At 35.7% G+C, this 22,314-nt stretch overlaps 1 protein-coding gene across 1 annotated transcript in view; it reads left to right on the top strand.

Annotated features, from left to right (window-relative positions):
* Nucleotides 1-22,314, top strand: part of POU6F2 (POU class 6 homeobox 2) — a 311,850-nt gene that overhangs the window by 41,938 nt on the left and 247,598 nt on the right. The window contains exon 2 of the mRNA XM_066544767.1: nucleotides 18,751-18,922. Coding sequence (XP_066400864.1) covers nucleotides 18,751-18,922 — 172 coding nt within the window. The remainder of the gene's footprint in view (nucleotides 1-18,750; nucleotides 18,923-22,314) is intronic.

Below are 22,314 nucleotides of genomic sequence, written 5' to 3'. Positions count from 1 at the left end.
CATTCTTTTCTTTGATATTGGACATACAAGCTTTCTATTTTTGACCTATTTTTTTCTCCTGACCGACATATTTATTGAGGCTATTGCAAGGAAAATCCCACTTTCCATTAATATTTCACTTCTCTGTTTCTTTCTCTTGCAGAATTTCAGGTTGATAGAGCAGTAAGTGGGTCTTGGTCAATGTCAGCCTATGTATGGGCACGCATCAATAAAAACAAAACTCAAAATTTTATTTAGAATTGCTATTTGAATAAATACACATGTGCAGTAGTTAATGTGTATATATGTATCATTTTGATGCTGTCTTCATGATTCTACTGATTTAGATCAACATGTAGCATTTATTGATCTGTTCTAAAGGTATATCTAGTTTCAGAGAAGATTTTGATTGATTGTCCTCATTCAGAGTGAATTCCTTCTCCATCTCTCTAGAGTCTTCAGTGGCATTGGCTGTGGACAACAAGCAGACAAAAGATTTCTTTTTGAGGAAAAGATGTAATTGTATACATGTATTATCATGTTTGAACTCCAAATAATTATTCAATGCCCTTTGATTTTTCCATCTGACCAACTTAATACACTTCTGCTGAGAGTCTGTAAACTATTAGTAGTAGTATAGATATCTCTGCATGTCAATCCTCCATTCTACAGAATGAGATGATTGAAACTAATGCACTGCATGGAGTAGGAATGTCTTCTGTAACTTGTGTTGTTTGTTTCATCAGTAAAATATTCATCCCCTATTACCTTTTAAATTAAATGTTTCAGTTTTAAGAATTCCATTCATACGAATCTATATTAAGAATTTAGTAAAATTATTGATTACTTTGCATTTATTGTTTTTCAATGTACAATTTTTAATATAAGCTATATATCCACCCCTTAATCACTGCTGCCAGATGCAAACATCACATGTACTGTACAGGTCAGGTTTAGGACCACAGCTCACTTTCCTATGTTAATTTCTACCTCCTCCTATGGTCTAAATAATCTCTGCCATTTTATCTCTAAGTTCCTTCTACTTGCTGAATGAGATAAAAAGTAAGGGATGTAGTCCTCCATCTTTTGTCTTCCCTTTATAAACTGAAATATTCACCACAGAAGCCCAAAAAGGAAAGCTATGAATGCCAATCTTATTTCCTGAAATTCTCCATTAACTAGATCTCTTGGTTAGATTCAGTAAGTATCCCATGTCTCTCAGGTTACCATCCAAAAAAAAAAAACTCAGACTGTCTTGAACACTTTAATAAAAGCCATTTCCTCACTTCTTTTCATGCTATTAATTGGTTTGGTGTTTTTGTAGACCAACAATAATTCTCCCCCACAAAGCTTTGTGTGCATGCTTTTAACCATCCTGAAGAATGAGACTGCTGGTATGGAGTTAATTCTTTTTTCTGAAAATCTAAACTAAAAAACATGCTTGGAAGCTAGTCTGCCAAAAATGCATGCTTGGAACAGTGGATAAACCTCAGGACCTTGCAGAATTCAACTGCCACATCATTTGTATGGCTCACTGAGAACTGGACTCTGCAATGTTGACTAAAGGGAGGTCTGTGCTTCATGCCAATTCAAGACAACTTCCCTGGATGGCAGCACGGTCACTGTGAACAGGTCAGAGTTCCTCCAGTTTTCTCTTGGGAAGTACATATCTGGCAAATTTCTTTAGTCTTCACTCACGCTGTTGGTGTTTGCCTTTACCTCCAGCTTTCAAAATTTGACATAAGAAGTAAAGTCTCTAGGCTAAAGTCTATTGTTTTTAAGGTTTTCAGTCCTTTCTTCCAAGACAGTGATCCATTATAGTTGTTCAGCACTTTGAGAATCTTCTCCTTTTTAATTGGGTTTTGTTACAGTACCTGATCTGAATGCTCTTCAGAAGTTGTTGAGAATGTAGAGTAGGAACTTCTCTTAGACTAGCTATATTTAGTTATAATATTATTTGCTCACAGTTTATTTCTTTTGGTAGACTTAAGTTCTAGCATGTTAAATATTTTCACATTATACAAGGATATTCAGTGTTGGTAATAAATATTCTTGAGCTACAAGGAAACTGAAGGCATATTAGTAATGAGTTTTTACCCCTGCCCTTTTGAGTTGCAAACAGGAGTTGCCTGACCATTTTCCCAAAGTTTAGTGTAAGTTTTCCTCTTTGGTATTTAGAATGTGTCTGGTTTGTTCATTTTTTTCCTTGCAAATAAATGGTGCAAGACAAAGCAATGGGATTTGAAGCAGTACAGGAAGATAAAAATGTGACTTTGCTGTGAAATTATGATTTTTGTTCTCCAATTTGAAATTGTTTTCTAGGTAAATATCTATGCACATTATTGTCCTTTGTTAAAATGTGGTACTAGTGTAAAACTGTGCAGAGCATGCATACTACACAAAGTCAGATTTTACTATTGTATCCATGACTCCAACTGGGATACTAAAAGGGATGCAGCTGTGCATTGCCATCAACAATGTTACAAACTGTGTTCCACTTTCTAGTCTACCTTTTCAATCTCATTGCCTTAAATGAAGTGCTGAATTACACTTGAAGAATCCTAGTGAAGGCAAAAGGTTTAAAATAGGTGTTACTGAGGTCATAACTTGCTAATGATGTTAATATCATATACAAGGCAGAAGAGAACCCCCTTTGATAGTGAGATCCTAGGTTAAGTCTGGAGAGACATTTAGAGGGAAACCCAGCAAATTTTTTAATTACTTTTGGAGAGGAAAATAAACACAGACCAATATGTTCTTTAACTTTTACATTCATTGTCAGTGCAGTGTTTTAGAATTTTTCACTAGATTATAGTGCAAAAAGTATTTATCTGACTCAGATAAATTATTATTATCTGATAATAATACAGAACAAGTTTGAGGTGAAAGACTTTTGGTGATATAGATTAGAAGACACCATAACTGTGCACAACTGTGCATTCTTGTGTTACATGTTTCTCTGTCCAGTAGATCTTTAAATGTCACAAACAGAAGTGCTTTTTGTACTTATCGTGATTTCACTATGTATGATTAGTCCAGGGTTACATGCCTGAAGGACTGGTTTATACCTTTCAGATATAGATAAATGACTACAATATCTTAAAGCCATAATTTAACCACAGTATAAATATGGCTTTGTGTTCATCACAGCACTTCAGTTGCTCTGGCACACAGTTGCTCTGGCTTCTCTTAGTGCTTTTCAGTATGTTGTCATCTTTTCTTAAAAGACTGCTAGGGATGTATACAGACACTAGTTCATTTAGAAGAAAGAAACTGTATAGATGGAGTGACACAAGTCACATGCAGTGATCACTAAACATTGGGGTTGGAAGCCCAGCAGAGGTGTTCACTTGTGTTGTCACTTGTCCATGTGATAACTCTTCTTTGTTTGTGGTCTTCCAGATCCCCTTGATATTAAAGGAAATGTGTGTCTTTCCAAAGCTTTACCTTACTTGTGATAGTAGTTGTGAGAGAGAGGTGGAATCTAATGCATTTTCATTTAACAATTTCTCTTCATAAGAGCACATTCTCTTCATAAGTGCACATTCACTTTTTGTTTTCTCTTCTTGTTTGTAATAGCATAATAAAAAAATAGTGGAAGTCTGCAGCTAGAACTTTTCTTCAGAAAACCAGCCAGTTGAACAATTTGTTCAACTGTTTTTATGGTTAGATTGTCCTCCTTCTATTACTCAGTCGCTCTGCTGGAATCAGCTTGGGAAATGACATAGAGTTGGGAACAGTTTCCTGATTGAAACTTTGTACATCTGGCTGTGTGAGACTTCTAAATGATAAACGCTTTAAACTACTAGATAGGGCAGATTTTGATATGATGAAGTCCAGGGAATTGCTGCTTAAGCATGCAATTCATGTTAATGCACCCCGGTTCCTGGTGAGTTGCTGATTAATCTGAGTGGGTTATAGCATAGTGTCTCAGTAGCTTTTCTTTAACTGATACATGGAACAGAATTCAATGTTTCTTCACACTGAGTATATGACCTTAGAAAACCGAAAAGGAGTCCATGTGTGTTTTTTTGTTTAGTTTTTTGTTTTGTTTTGTTTTGCATTGTTTTATTTTATTTTATTGTGGCTTCAGGTTTTTCCTTCCTTTATTAACTTCTGTTCCATAAAACACATGGAATTGAAATAGTATGAGATTGGTATTCAATGCTTGATACTCACAGTCCTCTAAAATTGGGAATTTCCCCTTTCCCCTTGCCCCCCAGAGTATTCCCTTTGAGTTCAAAGCTTATGAATTTCTAGGCTTCCCACATGAAGAGGTAGTTTTGAGCCCAACAGTGTTACTTACACGAAGACTACAGTTTGTCTTTTCTGCTGTACTTTGGTGAGTTACATAGGTAATATTTGTGCACATATCTTGCTGCTACAAAACTGATCTCATATCCTAGCTAAGAATCAAGTCTGAGAACATTTAATGTTTTTGCTATTTTGACTGCACAAGTGAATCAATTTTGTGTAGAAGGATTTTGATTCCATGTAGGAGTTGCTGGTTATCTTTTACTAGTAATCCTCTATGTAGGCCTATGGGTGTACTACTTTACATTCTCCTGGAAACAAGCAAATACTTTGTGATAGTCACTTAAGTGGCCTTATTGTGCTCCCTAGGAAGATGCCCTACTTGTGAGCGCAAAATTGGTAGCACATGCTTATTGGGGAAAAAAAGCTTTTTCCAAAACCATTGCTACTGCTATTGCAGTAATGGGATATCAAACAGGCAAAATTGTATGTGTTGTCAATGTCTGCAATATAATTTCATTGACTTACAATGTTTAAAGTGAAGGCATGATGGTAAGCTTATATAAGATGTCACATTGAAGTAATCACCTACCAACTTGGTTTTATGGCAAAAGAGAACATTTTAATATCCACATGAATTCTGAGGACACTCTAGCTTGCATGAAAACACAGAGATCAAAGTGTATGATTAAGCATTCCGATACTGTAGTGCTGTGAAATACTTAAATAACCAAAAAAATAAATTAATGAAGTAAATGTGGGTAAAAGTAAATATGAAAGCTTATTTTAATCTGTGAATAAGAATTTGGTCTAAAACCAAAAGAGAAAAGGGCAAAAAAGGGGGATGGTTTAATTTTTCTTACCCCACATGTAGCCACTTATATTTAGTTGGTGCTTGCCTAAGTCTCCTTGCTTAGGCCTTTATTTTGCCAAGATTTCTCTTCGGCAATCTTCAGAGTAGTGTTTTAGGTTGGAGTCAGATGACAACAAGGATACATGACCTGGGACTGTCAGGCCTGTGGGTTGAGCAGAGCTATCTGTCTACGTGAAAAGGGAGCTCAAGCAATATCACAGCTGTGTGGGTCCTCCACGCATTTTCCTAAGTTGTAGATCTAAATCATAGTACTGGGGCTGGCTGGCTGGAGGCATATTGCTTTGTAGCAGCACATATGATGCTGTGTTTGGATTTGTGACTAAAACAGTACTGATGACACCCCAGTGTTTTGGCTATCACAGAACAGTGCTTGCACAGTGTCTGTGTTAGAGACAGGCAAGAAGCTGGGAAAGGACAGTCTCTCTGTAAAACCTCCCTGGAGAAAGATAATTTACAAGAGTTTGTAGTGATAGGAGAAGGGGAAATGGCTTCAAACTGAAAGAGAATAGGCTTAGATCAGATAGTAGGAAAAAATTCTATACCATGGGAGTGGTGAGGCATCGGAACAGGTTGCACAGAGAAGTTGTGGATACCCCATGTCTGGAAATGTTTAGGGCCAGGTTAGCTGGAGCTCTGGGCAAACTGATCTCGATGATCTTAGTGTCTCTTCAAACCCAAATTGTTCAATTCTATGATACTGTTGGGATATCTGACCCCAACTGACCAAAGGGATATTCCATACATATGATGTAGTGTTCAGCATTAAAAGCAGGGAGAAAGAAGGAGGAATTGGGGTTATTTGTTGTCTATGGTGTTTATCTTTTCAGGTAGCTGTTATGCACAGTGAGGCTTCACTGCCTGGAATTGGCTTGTCAATGGGAAGTAATGCTAAAACTTCCTTATTTTGGTTTGCTTGCATATGCATCTTATGTTTCCCGTATCAAACTGTCTTTATATTGATCCACAAGCAATATCTCCCTCTGTTTGTTTTCTCCTCATCCTATGGGAGAGGGGAGGGAGTGAGTGAGTAGTTGTATGGGTGCTTGGCTCCTAGATGTAACAGCTCACCAAAACATTGCAAGTCTTCAAGAGGGAACAGCTGCTGTAAGCACAAGCAGAAATAAATTTGTTGGAAGAACATTTCAATAGGTTTAAAAAATAAGAACCACCTACTGTGACTTTAAGGGTAGTCATATTGATAACTGCTGGGAAAGGGAATATTCCTGAGGAAAGCGCAGTGGTAGGAAGAAAAGAAAAAGTAATGTAACAGGGTAGGGTCTGATCACAGCAGACATGAACTCCTGTGTTATTTTCTTGCCTTCCTTCTCTGCAATGAAGATCTGCTTTCCTAATTTTTCTTGAGCTCCTTAAGCTGGGAGAATGGAGAGCGTGCAATGTAGCAGTCTGAGTACCAAGAGAGCAAGATCTTTTACTCCTAGAAGACCCTTTGAAGTTGTACCAGTTGAGTTTGACAGGTACAATCAAGAGCTGCAACAGCTCTGTGAAATGTATCAGAAGTGCCATCAGGTTAAGAAATGAGAGATGGATTTTTCTTGATGTAAGGAATAAATTGGTTAAGTTTGCATTGCTAGATTATTTGTTCAAAATAGGAGAAAATGGATATCTGTAGGTATTGAAAGCAGGTAAATCACTAAAGGAGTAGGTTAACAAAAGGAATAAATTGATGAAATTATTAATGGTCCACTTAAATATACTGAAAATTGTCGTAGCAGTAAATATAATTAAAAGTTTGTGAGTGTAGTTTGAGGAAAGTTAGTTTTCATGAAACTCTAAGATAGATATTATTAAACCTCAGAAAAGCATTGAGCAAGAAAGAATTCAGTAAAGACTCTGTGGGGATAGGGTAGATTATTTATGCAAATTTTTACAGAAAGGCTTTAAAGTCCAAATAGACCCCCTTGCCCTGCTCTCTCCTTTGCAAATTGGTTAAAAAAATCTATAGGGATTAGGTGACTTCCCTGGCAATGCTTCAGTGGCAAAACTGAGCCTCCAAGAGGCCAGCCCTCCTATTACAAGCATCCCATGGCAAACTTCCTCTTCCACAAAGGAAAGACTATTTTTTTGTTATAAGAGGACTAACAGAAAAGTCAAAGGTGGTTTGAAGACTGAATGATCTTGCAGCTGTGCTAGTATACTCAGGCTTGCTGCAGGAATCCCAAGTGGCTCTTTGGTTTTGCGTATTGCAAACTATAAATACATGTAGTTTCTAGGTTCAGAAAACTAATGATAAATATGGACATAGGAATTAACTTTTCCTTTGAGTACAAAGCAAGGATACTTTCTTCAAATATAAATTCCAAACACACAGTATCAATTTCCATTTGGACTGACACATGAAAATAATTTATAATGAACAAAAATTGTGAGATTGTGATCAAAACTCATATTCTGCATTTTATTGCTCTATTTTTTTATTTTTAATCACTCTGAAGTTATTAATGGCTTATTACTATTAATCTTTGGGATGCTAATGTTACCAAAGCAGTTATAGTAATGATCTGCGTATTTGTGCATGGGTTGAGCATATAAACAAAAGGGGAAAAAAAGTGCAAATTATGCCATGTTTTTAAATAATAATTTAAGGAAACTTTTATTTTCAAAAATGATATTTATTGGTTGTTTTTAAAAAAACATAAAGTTTGTTATAGGTTAAAAAGTAATTTGAGACAAATAGTATTATGAGATTATGTTGTCCTAATTTTTTTTTTAATAACTAAACTACATTTAGGGATACCTATTGATATCTTGTTATGGATTTCAATGACGAGAAAATCAGTGCCCTTAAATAGATCTCAGTGATTTTTCACTAGGAGAATTGAGTATGTTTTTGTCCCTGTTGAAGCAGGTGGCAGCAATTCAAAAGACTTAATTGGGAAGGAATCAGGCCTGTTAAAAACTGTTTAATATATGAAATACTTACATGCATATGTATTGATACATTAGACATACATGTCATAAACAATAATAGGATCTTTGGAAATATTTTTCTCCTGTTAAAACAGAAGGAAATCAACAGCACTTGTGACTGTTCTCTGAGCAGAGCAGTGATAGTTACTCTTTTAGAGTGAAACTTAGCATCCCAGTGATGTTGGCCAGTTTGCAAAAACCAGGTGTTAGCAGCAATGTGTTGCTATAGTTGCATGTTTCAATTTACTCTCTGATCTGATTTTTCCTTCCTTAAAATATTGTTTGTTTCAAAGGAGTTTCCTCACGAAACGATAGGGAGCCAATGGCAAATTATTGTATGGCAAATTTTTTTGTTAAAAGAGCAACAAACCTGCCAAAAATTCCCCCAGCCAGACAGTATCTAATAAAGAACAGGACTGTTCATGTAAGAAAATATCAGCAGATTTGGGAAATGCTTCATTCATTGTTTATTGATAATCCAGTTACTGTAGTTGCAGCTAAAATGATTGGTAAATATTCTACTGTTTTCCTGTCGTAAAGCATTAAACAGAAAAACTGCTTTGTATTGGAGAGGTCCTCCCATATGTCCAACACATAATACTGTTGCTGTGTGTGGTGTGTGACACATCCTACCTACCTTAGGTGACACTCCCTACCTTGGGGGGTTTATAAGTATACCTGCAACTTCCAGCATATTAAGACCAGTTATAAAAAGGTGAAGCCCCCTTTGGGCTTCAAGTTCTTTAAGTCCTTATGCAAATTACATTAGAAATATGAAGCTGTGTGATAGTTGAAGGCATGTTAAATTAGTAATACATTTAATTAGAAATTGATATGTTGTCGTCTACAATATGAAAAGAAATATATGGTACCCAGGTGTTGATGAAGACCTGGTATGAACAAAAGCAACCCTGAAGATCTTTTTAATGATTAAAAAAACAATTGCACTCATTCATCAATGAGAAAGGCTTGGGAAATATAAAAAGCATTGCATTATTGATCTGCAGTATTTGTGGCATCATTAAGTATGTTTAGCAGCTGTAGCAGCAGGTTTTGTTGTCATATTATTTCAACATAGAAGAATGATAGGAAAACTATTTGGGATTCTTCCTCCTAACCTGGAAGCTGCAGTGCATTTTCTAATACTAATTTTCTAATACTGCAGTATCTGGAAACGAGAAAATAACATTTTAGTCTGTTACCCTCAGATCAGGAGAGGCTTTCTGTTTCTTCAAAAGATGGGCATCATTGCTTTTCTATTCTATGCTTAGAGTAGATAAAAGAAAATCTGCAGCTCCACCTCTAGAAAGTATGATATGAGTAGAAATGCCAGAAAAGAAATAATTTCCCATACTTGTCACTGAAATTCAAATGTGCTGTATTATGAAATACTCCATGAAGAGCAGACTAACTTACTAACACATAATATATATAATTGAGGTTGAGCTATGCTAAGTTTGGATTCAAATTTGGGAAGATGTTGCTCTTGTTTAGCAAGTAGAAGTTAAAACAGACTTGCTTCAAGATAAAAATTAACAATTTTGGATTGAAGAATTTTCATCAATTTTTGATTGTGATATTCTGGTGATTTGCTTCATATGATTTGTTTCAGTGTTTTAACTGTATTTGTAAAGGATTTTAAAAGATTTGCAAAAAATAGATACTGAACTTACAAACTGGTCTAGGTCATTACCATGTATTGTATTATAAATTATAACAATTTTAAAAGTAGAATTCAATTAAAAACCTGGATGCAACTGGAGCTAAAGTAATATTACTTTAAAAATCTTCAGGAAAAAGTTCTCACTAGAAAATGTTGCTTCATTGCACTATAAGGGATTTGTACCCATTTCAACAAAGTTTCTTTTGAAGGTGTTACATTGTGGGTGTTTGATAGGATTTCTGGTGAGAGCTAAGGAAGAGATCCATATTGAAATAGGAAGTCACTTTCCTCATGTAGCCAAGTCCAGGACTGACTGTAGATGAATCTTGATTTGTGTCTTCCTAGACCAAATGCAAATAATTGAATTAACCACTGAGCTGGGTTACTGTTTAACCTGTGCTCTGATCATCAAAAATTCAAGTTAATGGTTTCTTTGTTTTACATCATGAAAATCCTGACATGTTATGTAAAATTAAATTTTTGTTTAACTAAGAGGAGAGCTTCTTTCAATCACTCTGAGACCCTTCTATGCAGCCTGGACAAGTTTCTCTTTCATAACCAAACAACATTCAAAACCTATTGTAAGTTTGGTTTTGGTGTGATTCTGGATGGGCTGATTTTTAAAAGAAAGCAATTTTAGCTGAATTTTGGCTTTGATTTTTTTCACTCAAAGTAATTTTTAGCATGTGCATGGTTGACAAAGCCTGAAAAATGAAAATATAGACAAACTGCATATAATACCATATCTAAATTTCTGGTTAGGCCAACCTATTATCATTTGACTGCTTTTGGTAGAAATCCTAGTAAGAAATTTTACACCTTGGGAAGACTAACTCAACTATGCCATGGTGTATTTTATTGTGTTTCTTAATTTCAAAGAGGTCATGGCCTCTTCTCATGGAGAGCAGAAGGATTATGATGATAAGAGCATACTGTAGGTTCTAGAAGGATCTTTTAACACATGTAGCATTATCATCTGGAAAGAGAGGCCTTGTTTTTAAGGGTTATTCAAAATAGAAACTGAGCAAATATTAAACAAGAAAAAAGACAAGTTATAAAACTGGCAGGCTTATGAAAGAGCACTTGTAATTTGATATACAGGTTCATGTCTTCTCATGTGGTCAGTGTGGAGACTAAAACACCACCACATTAAATAATTTTCAGGGTGAACAAGAAGGCTGGGTTTTTTTGTATAGCAGGGATCAATTAGACACCTAATGTATTACATTAGGGTAGAATGGCATTTTTTCCGTAAGAGTAATGAATGAATACCTTTATAGAATTTTTTTCTTTTGTTTTGCCTTTTTTTTTTATAGAAGACAATGCTTTCCTCTTCATACTAAATTTTTTCCAAGTCTTCTGGTAAGATGGCCCCACAGTACAAAAATTTTAGTTATTCTTTCAGGCTTGAAATTTTCTGGATGTTTTCTTATGCTTGACATGGCTCCTTCAGAATAGAATTGACAGAGCATTGGGAATTCTCCATTACTCACATGAAGAAAGAGCCTAAGTCTTACTCCTGATAGGACCATCTTCTAATTTGAGATTTAATTGTTCTCCTACAGCATCTCGTTCTTTCAGGAAACCAGATGAAAGAAGAGTAAAAAATCTCTTAGTTTGATGATTTTAAAGGTCCTTTCCAACCTAAACGATTCTATGAAATGAGTAGGAAAAATCTATTGAAGGCTTATCCCACCATGTTGTTCCCGGTCAAAATTGCCTGTTTTGCCTTTGCTCTATCCTGATCTCTAGGACCTGATTGTCTGCTTTCAAAAAAATGGGTCAGGTTTTGTGTAACTCCAAGAATCTTTAACTAGAAGAAGGCTGATTTCTCTCACTACTCTCAGGACTTGTTATTTCTACTAGTGACTGTGTGCTATTGTCTATCACGTGTTTTGAGGAGTGTGGTAGCTTCCCAGAATAGTAGTTTCTCTTGTCTCTTGACCTGTATATGCATACAAACTTTTCCTACATGCCCACAGATAGACAAGCTCTTTTCCAGTAAGGCAGTATGTAATTTAAATGTGGAATCATTATAATTAGACCAAGGCCAAAATTAAAACTCTTGTTATCTAATTAATAGAGGAAAGTTTTTAATAGCTTCACATTGGTAAAAAAATTTAAACAAGAGTTCTCGTAACAAGAAGAGCACTATGATCCTTAAATCAGACTAATAATTGTATCAGAAGCATGAAGGTCCACTTTTAAGGCTTTAAAGCAACATTTAGAGTAAAGCTTCTGTGCTGTGTGTACTCTGGCATTAGTGATCCCTAAGTGTCATGTGTGTCAGGAAAAACACAAGGTATGGATTCATTAGTGCACATTTCTTTGCCAGCAGGATCAAGAAATGGCTTTTCTGGACCAGAGGTGCAGATGTCTCCTACAATGAATTATTTTCCTTACTTTTTCTATGGTGAAACCAACATTCTTTGCCTTTCTTTCCTTTTTTGGAGATTGCAGCATGATTGCTGGGGTACATTTAGAGGAACAAACCAAACTGATTGTAATATAAGTGTTCATCTAGCTATTTACTATGAGGCAGCTTCTGTGTGCCTATTCCCTGCAGCCTCTAGCTGATTAGCAGCCTGATTAGCAAATTGAAATTCTCTTGTGAACCTTTCATCTTGATCTTAATAGGTGTAAGAATATGTGCAATAGTATCATTAGGGAAAATAGTGAAATAGGGGGAAAAAAGTTTGGTGAGGGATTTTTTTGGTATGATTTGAAAACACATTGTATTACCTCAATCTCAAGGCACAGCAAATCAAGGGACATTGCCATTTAAAATTTAATTTAAAAAAGAAATTAGAATAATTCTATTTTAAGATTCATGCAGACACAATTAAAAGCTTTGTAAGTTTCTGTAAATCTTGTTCTTTCAGTCAGATCTGTGTTATTCTAATTAGCAGGAATGATTTCAATATCCTAAGAACTTAAAATTAAGTAAATAAATGAAGGAGACAGTCTTAAAATTTCTGCTTAACTTGAGAAGAATATTTCTGTGAAAGAAAGCAGCATGGGCAGTGATAGTTTTTCTGACTTTCCAAATTAAATTTTTATAGTTCAGTTTTATTAGTAAAATGTGTATAACTAAGTACTGACTTGTTAATTAGTTATACTATGAACATGTGAAAATGAATATCATCGGAAAAACAAAATATCCAAAGCCACACTAGTATTGAGAAAAGGGAGAAAAGAAGAACTTTCTTTTTTCTGCTACAGAGAATTTAATGAGGGGAATAAATAAAATTCTAGCTGAAAAAAAAATCCAGAGACTGTTTTGGGGGACAATATTCATATTGAGTGAGATGAGCTGATGACATATCAGTTTTTTTGCTCTAAGAGAAAGGAGAGGTAACACAGAAGATTTTAGTAAGCTGAATATGAATAATATAGGTAAGAAACATACATATGTAGATAGAGGTTCAAGATCAAAGTAGTGATGAGAGATCAATGATCATGTATCAGCTTGTTTGTTTTGCTTATAAACATCCATCTAAAGGTGGTGGTAGAGGTGGCTGTGAAGAAAATGAGTTTTTTCCCTGAAACTTTTCCAGGGAAATAAGAGCCAGCAGGTAGAAATGGTCAGAGGCTAGCAGGGGACAAAAGGTTGATTCAAAGTAGTTTGCATAAACCAGTCTGTGGATAGATTGGGATGGAAATATCAGCACATTAGTGACAGCAGATAAAACAATGTTAAAAGAAGAAAGAATCAAAGAAGGTTGTCTGTATGAGACCTTTATTTATGGAAAAAAAATTAATAGCTCTAGAAGCAATAAGATGAAGGAAAAAAACTTCTTCCTAAGAAGACCAAGGGAGGAGGTAATCCTAAATTTCACTGGCATTTACCAAAAAAAAAGAAATCCAATCCTTTTCCAGTAAAGTCTTGTTAATGTATTCCTCACACAAAAACTAAGCTAAGGTACATCTTAGAACAGCTTTATCCAAGTTTGTAATTGTGCTCTATCTTGATTAAAAAATTTTAAAAGCTACAATTTGAATAAATTTTTAGAGCAGTCATTGGAATAATAAGTAATTATAAAGCATAAATTTTATGTTTATTAGTAGAATTTTTGTGTTTGCTCTCAAAAAAACTCATTGTGTATGTCCCAAACTGAAGTCTGTGCAATATCATGATTGGGGGTGGGGGTTTGGGCAGGATTTATTTCATGTTTTGAAGAAAAGCAGAAAATTGATTTCTAATACTTCTACGATAGGACGGAAATAAGTCGGCAAATTAACTTCAAAATAAGGCCAAAATAAAAAGGAAAACAGAGGATCTTACTTTTTCTCTGAACTAGAATTTAGAAAGTAATTACATTCAGAGCAACAATGTTTATGGTGCAGTAAGTACAAAATTTAGACCACTGGCTAAATCAGTACATGAAGCCTTTATGAAGCTCTATTATCACCCAAGTCCTACATTAAGGAAGAAAGTAATTCATTTTTAGACTTCTGCCTAGGGCATGTTTGACACAAACTCTATACAGTTTCTTTTAAAAGCTGTCTTTGATTATTAAATAGTTTTGCTTGGAAACTGCACCTTTACCCTTAAAGTGCAAAGGCAAAGCTTTTACACAGTGATAAAATGTTGTCCTGTACTTCGTACAGTCCTTTAGATAAGAAAAAAGTAAATGTTTTAGCTTTTAGAAGAGGGTGTGTTACCAGAGCAGTAATTTGCATTTGCAAATTCACAGGATTTTTACTATTAAATTAAGCCCAACAGCCAGTTTAAGCCATCAGGGAGTGGTAGAGCTGAAAAGTGGTGTAGCAGATATTGTAACTAAATTACAGCAGGTATAAGCCACCCCTTAAGGGAGACACACAGCAGGGAGGACCACTTGCAGCACAAAGCTGTCAGGGAGATCTCATAGGAAACAGGCAAGTCTGGAAGTACTAGTGCTGGTTGGGCAAGAAATAGATGACAAGTTATATGAATATCTGCAAGAGATGTGTGTATAATTTGTCACTACATGTGTGGTGTATACAGTTATCTTTTGAATAAGAGGATTGTGATTCCTTAGTTCTCTCAAAATTTGAACCCTGAAATTCTGAAGCATTATGTGCCTTTGCCTCTTACTTAAAGCATATAAACGCTTTTGACAAAATTCATCTTGCTGGTTTTAAGCATTCTTAGACTTTTCAGTTTTGCATATGAAAAGCTGAAACTTTTGTGTGGCTGTCAGTGAACAGAAGAGCCTTTGTTACAGTGCAAAGTGTAATCTGACCTGTAGCACCTTCCAAAAAGCAAATGCTGAGTGTCAAGCCCACAGACATCCAGTGCAGAAGAACAGACTCTGACAGTATTAGCTACTAAAGATATATACACAATTCCTTGCCTCAATTCATCCTCTCCAGTGTTGTGGGTCCTCTCTGGGATGGACTTGTTGGCGAGCAAAAGGAGAGGAGAGGGTTTATGGGCCTGCAGCTGTCATAGCAACTACTCCAGATTTTTTTTTAGGGAGGCCATTAGGAAATATAGGAAAAAGCCCTTTGATCACCAAGGGATTTTGCGGACAAGGCCACTTGCTGTGCACTAGAATTACAATTTATTATGTGTTTTGCAAAAACAATAGTCTTTAATCATGCATAATTCACTGCAGAACAGAATGTTTTTAGGCACAGAAAGCAATTGAAGGCCTGAACATAACCTGAAGTTTAAAAATGTCCAATTTCTAATATGTTTTTCAAGGAAACATACCTTTCCTTAAGTCATCATTTAAATGATTTATTTAGTCTTCTTGTAGACTAGAAATTTGGAGACCATCTAATCTGTCTGCTTATAGAGAAAGTTGTCATTCATTTACCACCTGACAGAGAGAGCTACGCTGGGGGCTAACTACAGGTCTTGTGCTGCCCAAGGGAGGGGGCAGCAGTTTATGTTAATTCACTTTTTATAGTCCTTGCCTATGTGTTTGAAAAGCTGTTTTAAATTCACTGCTAAGAGTATGCCCAGCCATGTGAGTGACTATGTTGATGTTTACTGCTGTGCAGGTCTCAGTGATACCTTGCAGCAATGAGTTCAACAGATTTTCCACCACCCACTGTTTGGAAAAATATAATTTATTATTATTAGATTTATGACTTTTTCCCATTTCAGTGGATTCACCTTTTCTCCTCAGATGAGTTAGGGTGAATAGTTTCTGATCTACATTTTCTCTTTGCTGTTTATTTTCTTGTATCCTTTGATCATGCTCATTTTTAGTCACACTTTTCTGTAAGCACTTCCAGTCCTTTCGATCACTTTATCATTTTTACTGCACCTTTTTCTGATGTATATTTCTTAGATGGGCTAACCAGAAATGAACAAAGTACTCCAGATGAGGCCGAATTATTGATATACATAACAAATAAAATCCTGGCTCTGTTGAAGTTGCTGTGAATTCACTGTCATCGAAGGGCTGAAGTTTCTCCTAGCACTGTCACACTTCCCACATTATTCTTCCTCCCATTTTTCATACATTCAGTTTCAGAATCTGGCAACTTAGACTTAATCTAGAATTCCACAGATTCCGTTAAATCCATTAAATTGCTGTTAGTCCTCAGATGAGGAGTTTTTCCCTGTGGACATGATTAGTTCCCTCCCCAAACTTTGTCATGATTCACATTTGTTAGGGATGTTAGTAACTAATCTTGATGTTAGTTTTGAGTAGCTGAAACTGAGAGAAGCTGCACAGACTGAAACAATGCTGTTTGTGTTCACAATGACCTTTAGCTGCAAAACCCGCTAAAATACATTATTTAGTATATGAAAGCAAACAAATTTTTTGCCTCAGTAAATGACTGTCCATAGTGCACTATGAGTATGAGGCAAAACAACTCTGTTTTTTACAGTGTCTGCAAAAGGAATCTGTTGGTTTTTGTTTCCTCTCCAGAAACATCTAAGAAATGTTCAGGTTGTTCCTGCCTAATACAGTAAATGAAATGTTAATAGATTGCCAGCAATTTAGCCTGACAATAACATGGATTGACCAAATTGATTAAATTGATTATGTTTCATGTATTTACAATATGTAGACACAAGCCTAATTTATTTTCTGAAGAGTTCAAGGTAGGTATCACTGGTATAAAAAAAGGCAAAACCAAAACAATGGAGTAATGTTTGTGGTTGCTATCTGCAATAATCTAATGCTGACAGAGAGCGGTATTTTATTTAGTAATTAACAGTGTAAAGGGAAGAGAAGCTGTCATGTTGGTTCTTAAGCTGGGGAATGTGATGAAAGATGATATCTGCGATCTCATCCTTTCCACTTGTTTAGGATTGTCAGAATGAGAAATGTCAGCATTATGAAAGCTCAGCTCTGCTCTTGATATGATAAAACCCTTCAAAAGCCAGTCTTTCTTTCCCTCTCCCCCTCCTTTCTCCCTCTCCTGCTTGCACTTGCTTTTTTATTTATCCTGTTTTGTTAGATGGCAGAAATATAATTCTTTTCTTTCTTCCTATTATAAGCCTCCATTTTTGTTTTATTATATGTTTCACAACCCCTAATGCCCCACTGAAAATTACCTTGTTAAATGACAGTGTTTCAAAGCCATGAATCCTTTCCACCATTCCCTCAGAGGTTTGAAACAGTCAACAGACTGTAAAGAATAAATAATAAAAAAGTATTGATTATTTTGATGACTGTGAGATTCAATTAAGTATTAATTTTGCCCTCCAGTGGACCTATCAAGGTATTCAAAAGGGAGGATTCGGCTCAACTAAATGCGTGCTGAGTGCTTCAGCCTTAAATAGGGAGAAAATGTGTTTACCTACAGTATTTGAAGAGGAGTGCATTGATGCACAGAGTCCAATATTTAAGTGCTGTGCAAATTGAGCCCTGGTGACAGTGACATTGTTTTCGGCAGTATGAGTATTGACTAAAGAAGAGCATTTGATGACAGCTTAAACTATTTGTATTGATTAACATTTTCATAGATTATCATGTGTCATATCAAATTCACTTTTCAGACATGAATACATTAAAAAACCCACAGGCGAACATCGACCAATGTGAGGACGGGACAGAGGGAACATGCTAGCCAACCTACTTGCTCACTGGTCACCTGTTCCCTGCATAAGAACCATTTAGGCATGAACTTTGCAATAAATATCTGCTAGAGAGATCAACAAGGTCACTTGCTCTTTTTCTTATTTTTTTTTACTCTGGTTTCTGTGCTGTCATGATATTATGCTTATTATTTTGCAAACGGAATAACTGAGTGTGCTTGGAAATAATGCCTGACACCCAAATATCCTCAATGAGCAGAAGATAAAACAGATTCTGATCATCAAGAAAAAATTTAGATGTGTACATATGTGTAATGTTGTATGGGGCATATAATGGTGCAAACACAAGAATAATTGCAAACTGTATGTGTAAGTATCTTCCCTAATTTTATCTTCTAGAAAATGTTTTCTGTGGTTTTTATTTTCAAAAGAAACATCAGTGTTTGTGTCTTTATGGACTTTTGGAGCATAGTATCCCAATGACAGGAAGAGTTAGAAGAAAATTGTATCTCTTAAAAGTGTGTAATGAAATGGCTATTTGATGCTGTGTATTTTCATAGAAATGCTGTAATGCTAGAAACTGTGCATTTGATTTTGTTAATGTTATACAGCTGAGGATGCCTCTTTAAATCACTATGGAGCACTCACAGGGGGCTCCTCTTCTGTGGTATCGGAGCATAGAGGAATTTCTTCTCTTACTATGCTAAGGACAGGGTGAGGTGTAAAAACATACACACAAAAAAAAGCACATCCCACAATTAAAGCTGTGTTGGTTATGTTGCTTTCATAGAAGTTTTTCTCCAAAGCATCCTGAATCTCTCACATGCTAGTTGAGCTTTAATAGGGTGGGGAGTAATGGAAAACTCATTGGATCTGTAATAGCTCTTCACTTGACTGCAGCCAGCAATAACAGCAGGAGCAGCCAGAGATAAGAGAGAGAGAGAGAGTGTGTGTGTGTGTATGTGTGTGTGTGAGAGAGAGAGAGGGAGTGGAAGAGAGAGTATACGCACACCAAAGCTGCCACTTTTTTTTCCCCCTCACTCTTTTTTTCCCCCATCCTAGGATCCAATGATAGCTGGACAAGTCAGTAAGCCCTTGCTGTCATTGCGGAGTGAAATGAATGCAGAGTTGAGAGGTGAGGACAAGGCAGCTACTTCAGACAACGAGCTGAATGAGCCCTTGCTTGTGCCTGTGGAATCAAATGACAGCGAGGACACTCCCAGCAAGCTCTTCGGTAAGTCTGCCTAGGTATTTCATTTCACTGCTACCATGTTGTCCGGAAGAGCAATCTTCCCCTGTTCTTTTTTTTTTTTTTTTTTTTTGCTCAATTTTCTTGTAAGTAGGAAAGAGTAGCTTGGAGCATGCAGGCACAGAGTCCTCTGCTCCTATTGCCACTGGTTACCAGAATGACAGCATCAGTCCTGAAAACTTTTGTTAACAATGGACGTATTTAGTGCAAGTGGCAGATGTTTTATGAATATTTTGAAACATGGACTCTAACATAAAATTGTGTCTGTGTGTGTGTATAATTTTCTTGGAGTACTTTAACAATTATTGTGGTAGGTGCTGGTGTGTTGCACATGCTACCAGCTTTTTCCGAGGCTTGATTAAACTGAAAAGTTAAAATTTTTTAACAGTAAAAATAAATCTGACTGAAGAGAACTGAAAGATTCTTGTAGAAAACACTTCATATTGAGTTAACAAAGCCTAGCAAGGGTATTGCACGTGGAGCTAATGTTTTTTGAATTTAAATTAGAAATTAAATATTCCTCCTCAAGCCTGTGGAAAGAGAGATTACCTTTTGATTTTTTATTCATTTTGGAATAGTCTAAATTGTGCCAGATAAGTGTAACATTTCACAATCAAAACAAAAGCAGAAAGAGTGGCACTCCAACACAGACATCTGTCATTCAAACGGATGACACCCTGTAAGCCAACTCAAGCAACTCTGATCTCTAATCAGAAAAGGGAGCAGAGCTGTTGAGGCGCGTGCTTGAGTGATAGATGTTGATAGGTGTCTGAGCTGTAGCAGCACTGTATGGTACATTGTGACATTTGGGGTTTAGAAGGACTACACTCCTGAAGAAGTCCCTTTTAATTATTTCTATTTGTGACCTGAGACAAACCTTAATAAAATGGAGCACTTACTCATTTTTTATTATTCTATCGGTGGAAGTCAAAGGGAAAAAGGTCTTGTTTAAAGGGAATGCAGCTCTAAGGGAGAGGGGCTGAGAGCCCATTTTCTAAGATTCAACTTTTGATTTCATAATCTGTAAGGAAATCTGTAGCAGTGTTCAGATTTCAGTATTTTCCCTAGAATAAGAGCTGCAATATTTTTTAAAAACAAAAGAACACGTGCAATTGTATATTGTAATATTCTTTACACATTACTGAAACATACAGCACAGAATGTTTTAATAAATAACTTCACTACAGATGCAGGAAAAATAATAATTAAACACCCCCTAAAATTTAATTTCTGGATTGCAGTAATGACTGTTACTGAATATCCTATCCATTTTTAAGCACCCTCTTAGTAATCTTTGTTTCCATGGAAAACATAATTTCCATTAGCAGTTTGAATGTTCAAAAAGCATATAATAATTATTTTAGCCCATTTTATCCAGTAAAGAATTATAATGTCTAAAATTCAAAAGGCTATCTAGAGTAATATAAATATCTTCAGCTGTGTTTATATGTTTTATTTGCTCAAATGTTTAGGCTCCCTCTAATAAATACAGCCAGGCATGTAGAAAGCAAAAAATGAGCTTTTAATTTCAGGATAGTGAAATGTCTGTTTGTTTTTCGATCAGGCAAGTATTCTAATAAAAGGCAGGATATTTTTTGAGCCCTTGTCATTTGGATGTTCTACAGTGGTAGTGAAATATACACAGACACTTTCATTAGAGTTGTCGTGTGTGATATAGAAATGATGTGTAACCATATCTTTCTCCTTTCTGGGCTGAAAATATAATTTATCTCACTAAAAGCACAAGTGAAAAAGCTAAAAATTCGTATATTGTGCTTTTTCTATTGGTGAGTGTAAGATGTTTGCTAGTCTGATCCTTATACTGCTAAAAAGATGTTCCCAAGTAAACAAAAGTAGGTGAAATAGTCCAGCTGCTTCGATATGAACTTATGTACCATTTATTGAGGTTTTGTTAGAATTATGACAGATACTACAGATCTATTAGCAACAGTCTTTGTCAATTAATTTTAGTAACTTTTATAACAAAAAAAAAATGATAGTGGGGGAATTTTGATAACTTTGAGGATCAAATTGAGACAATGTAAAATAAAGATGATTAGATGTTATATCACAGTGCATCCCTTAAGATAGATTTGCAGTAAACATTAAAAATTATCAAGTGCAATTGTGTTAAAGCTCTGATACATAAACATGGAACATCACCACCCTATAGTTTTTTCTTTGTTTAATGTTATGAATAGCATGTTAGGAATGCATACTTCGTACTTTTCTTTGCAGTGTCTGAAGTTAAATTATTATAAACATATTGACAGCTGTTGGCATAGAGAATGACAACTTTCTCCTTCAACCTTCTTTCATGTAATGAGAGATAATAAATATCTTTTTAAAATATAACAATTAATACATGTTGTGTGAAAATTTTCCCCAAATCTCTTAAGCAGGTGAGGGAGGAGCATTTTAGAAAGTCAAGAGGAGACAGGTCCCTAGAGAACAAAGTTTTTCTACACTGCTGCTTTTCATTTTTTTTTAAGGATTTGTGAAAATCATGTAGTGGTTTAGTTGGAATGAATGACCAGCATTTGTGTGTTTTGTTGATGTTAGCAATATTTCATGAGTCTTATTTTCATATAGATGAACAGACTTGAACGATGAGCTGCGAAGAGCATTCTTTTCTTTTACCAGACACATTCTGCTTAGCTTCTTTTGATGGATAAGTTTATTTCTGCAAAGGCCTGCCTTTCTCACCTTTACCTTTTCCTAAAATTTACCTGCTTATTCTCAAATTTTCTTGTTCTGGTATTTCACTGCATTTGTTAAAAACAGTGGGTATTTGTTACCAGTCAAAATGGTACCTTTTCAGTAACAGTCCCTGCAGCCAGTGAGGAAAGGGCAGGAGCACAACTAATTGTATTTATTTTTTAAGAGAGGCACTAAACTTTTGTTTCTCTTATGGGTGCTTTGCTATCAGTAATAAAGTGGATGAATGCTGCAGCATTTTAAGTCTCAGAAATACCAGCATTAAGCAGAAGTTCCTGACGACTTGAAATAGCTTCCACCTGAAATTGGTGTACAGGTGTCTGGGTAGATGCACTTTGTCACTGTGTTGCAGCTGTTCCCTGTGGGTGAGGACAGGAGTTGCTGTGATTAGAGGGGTTGCTGTTGTTTGCTGGCTTGTTTTCTCCTGGTGGTGGTGATTTTTTTTTTTTTTTCATTTTTAGAATTTGTTTCTCTTTGAAAGAAAATGCTGTCCCATAGTCCAGGAGTCTGTATTCCTCTACTTGTGCTTTTATATCAGTGGACTCTTTTGAATTTGCATACTTCATGCCAAAGACTTTTGATACTGAAACCAGAAAAAAGTAGAGAAAGTCATCAAAAATTAGGTGCAAAATGTTGGTAAAGGAATTAGTCCTGAAACT

The sequence above is a fragment of the Molothrus aeneus genome, chromosome 1 (assembly GCF_037042795.1).
Source record: "Molothrus aeneus isolate 106 chromosome 1, BPBGC_Maene_1.0, whole genome shotgun sequence".
Classification (NCBI taxonomy): domain Eukaryota; kingdom Metazoa; phylum Chordata; class Aves; order Passeriformes; family Icteridae; genus Molothrus; species Molothrus aeneus.
Note: the sequence above shows the minus strand (reverse complement) of the source record. Positions and strands in the feature narration are given on the sequence as shown.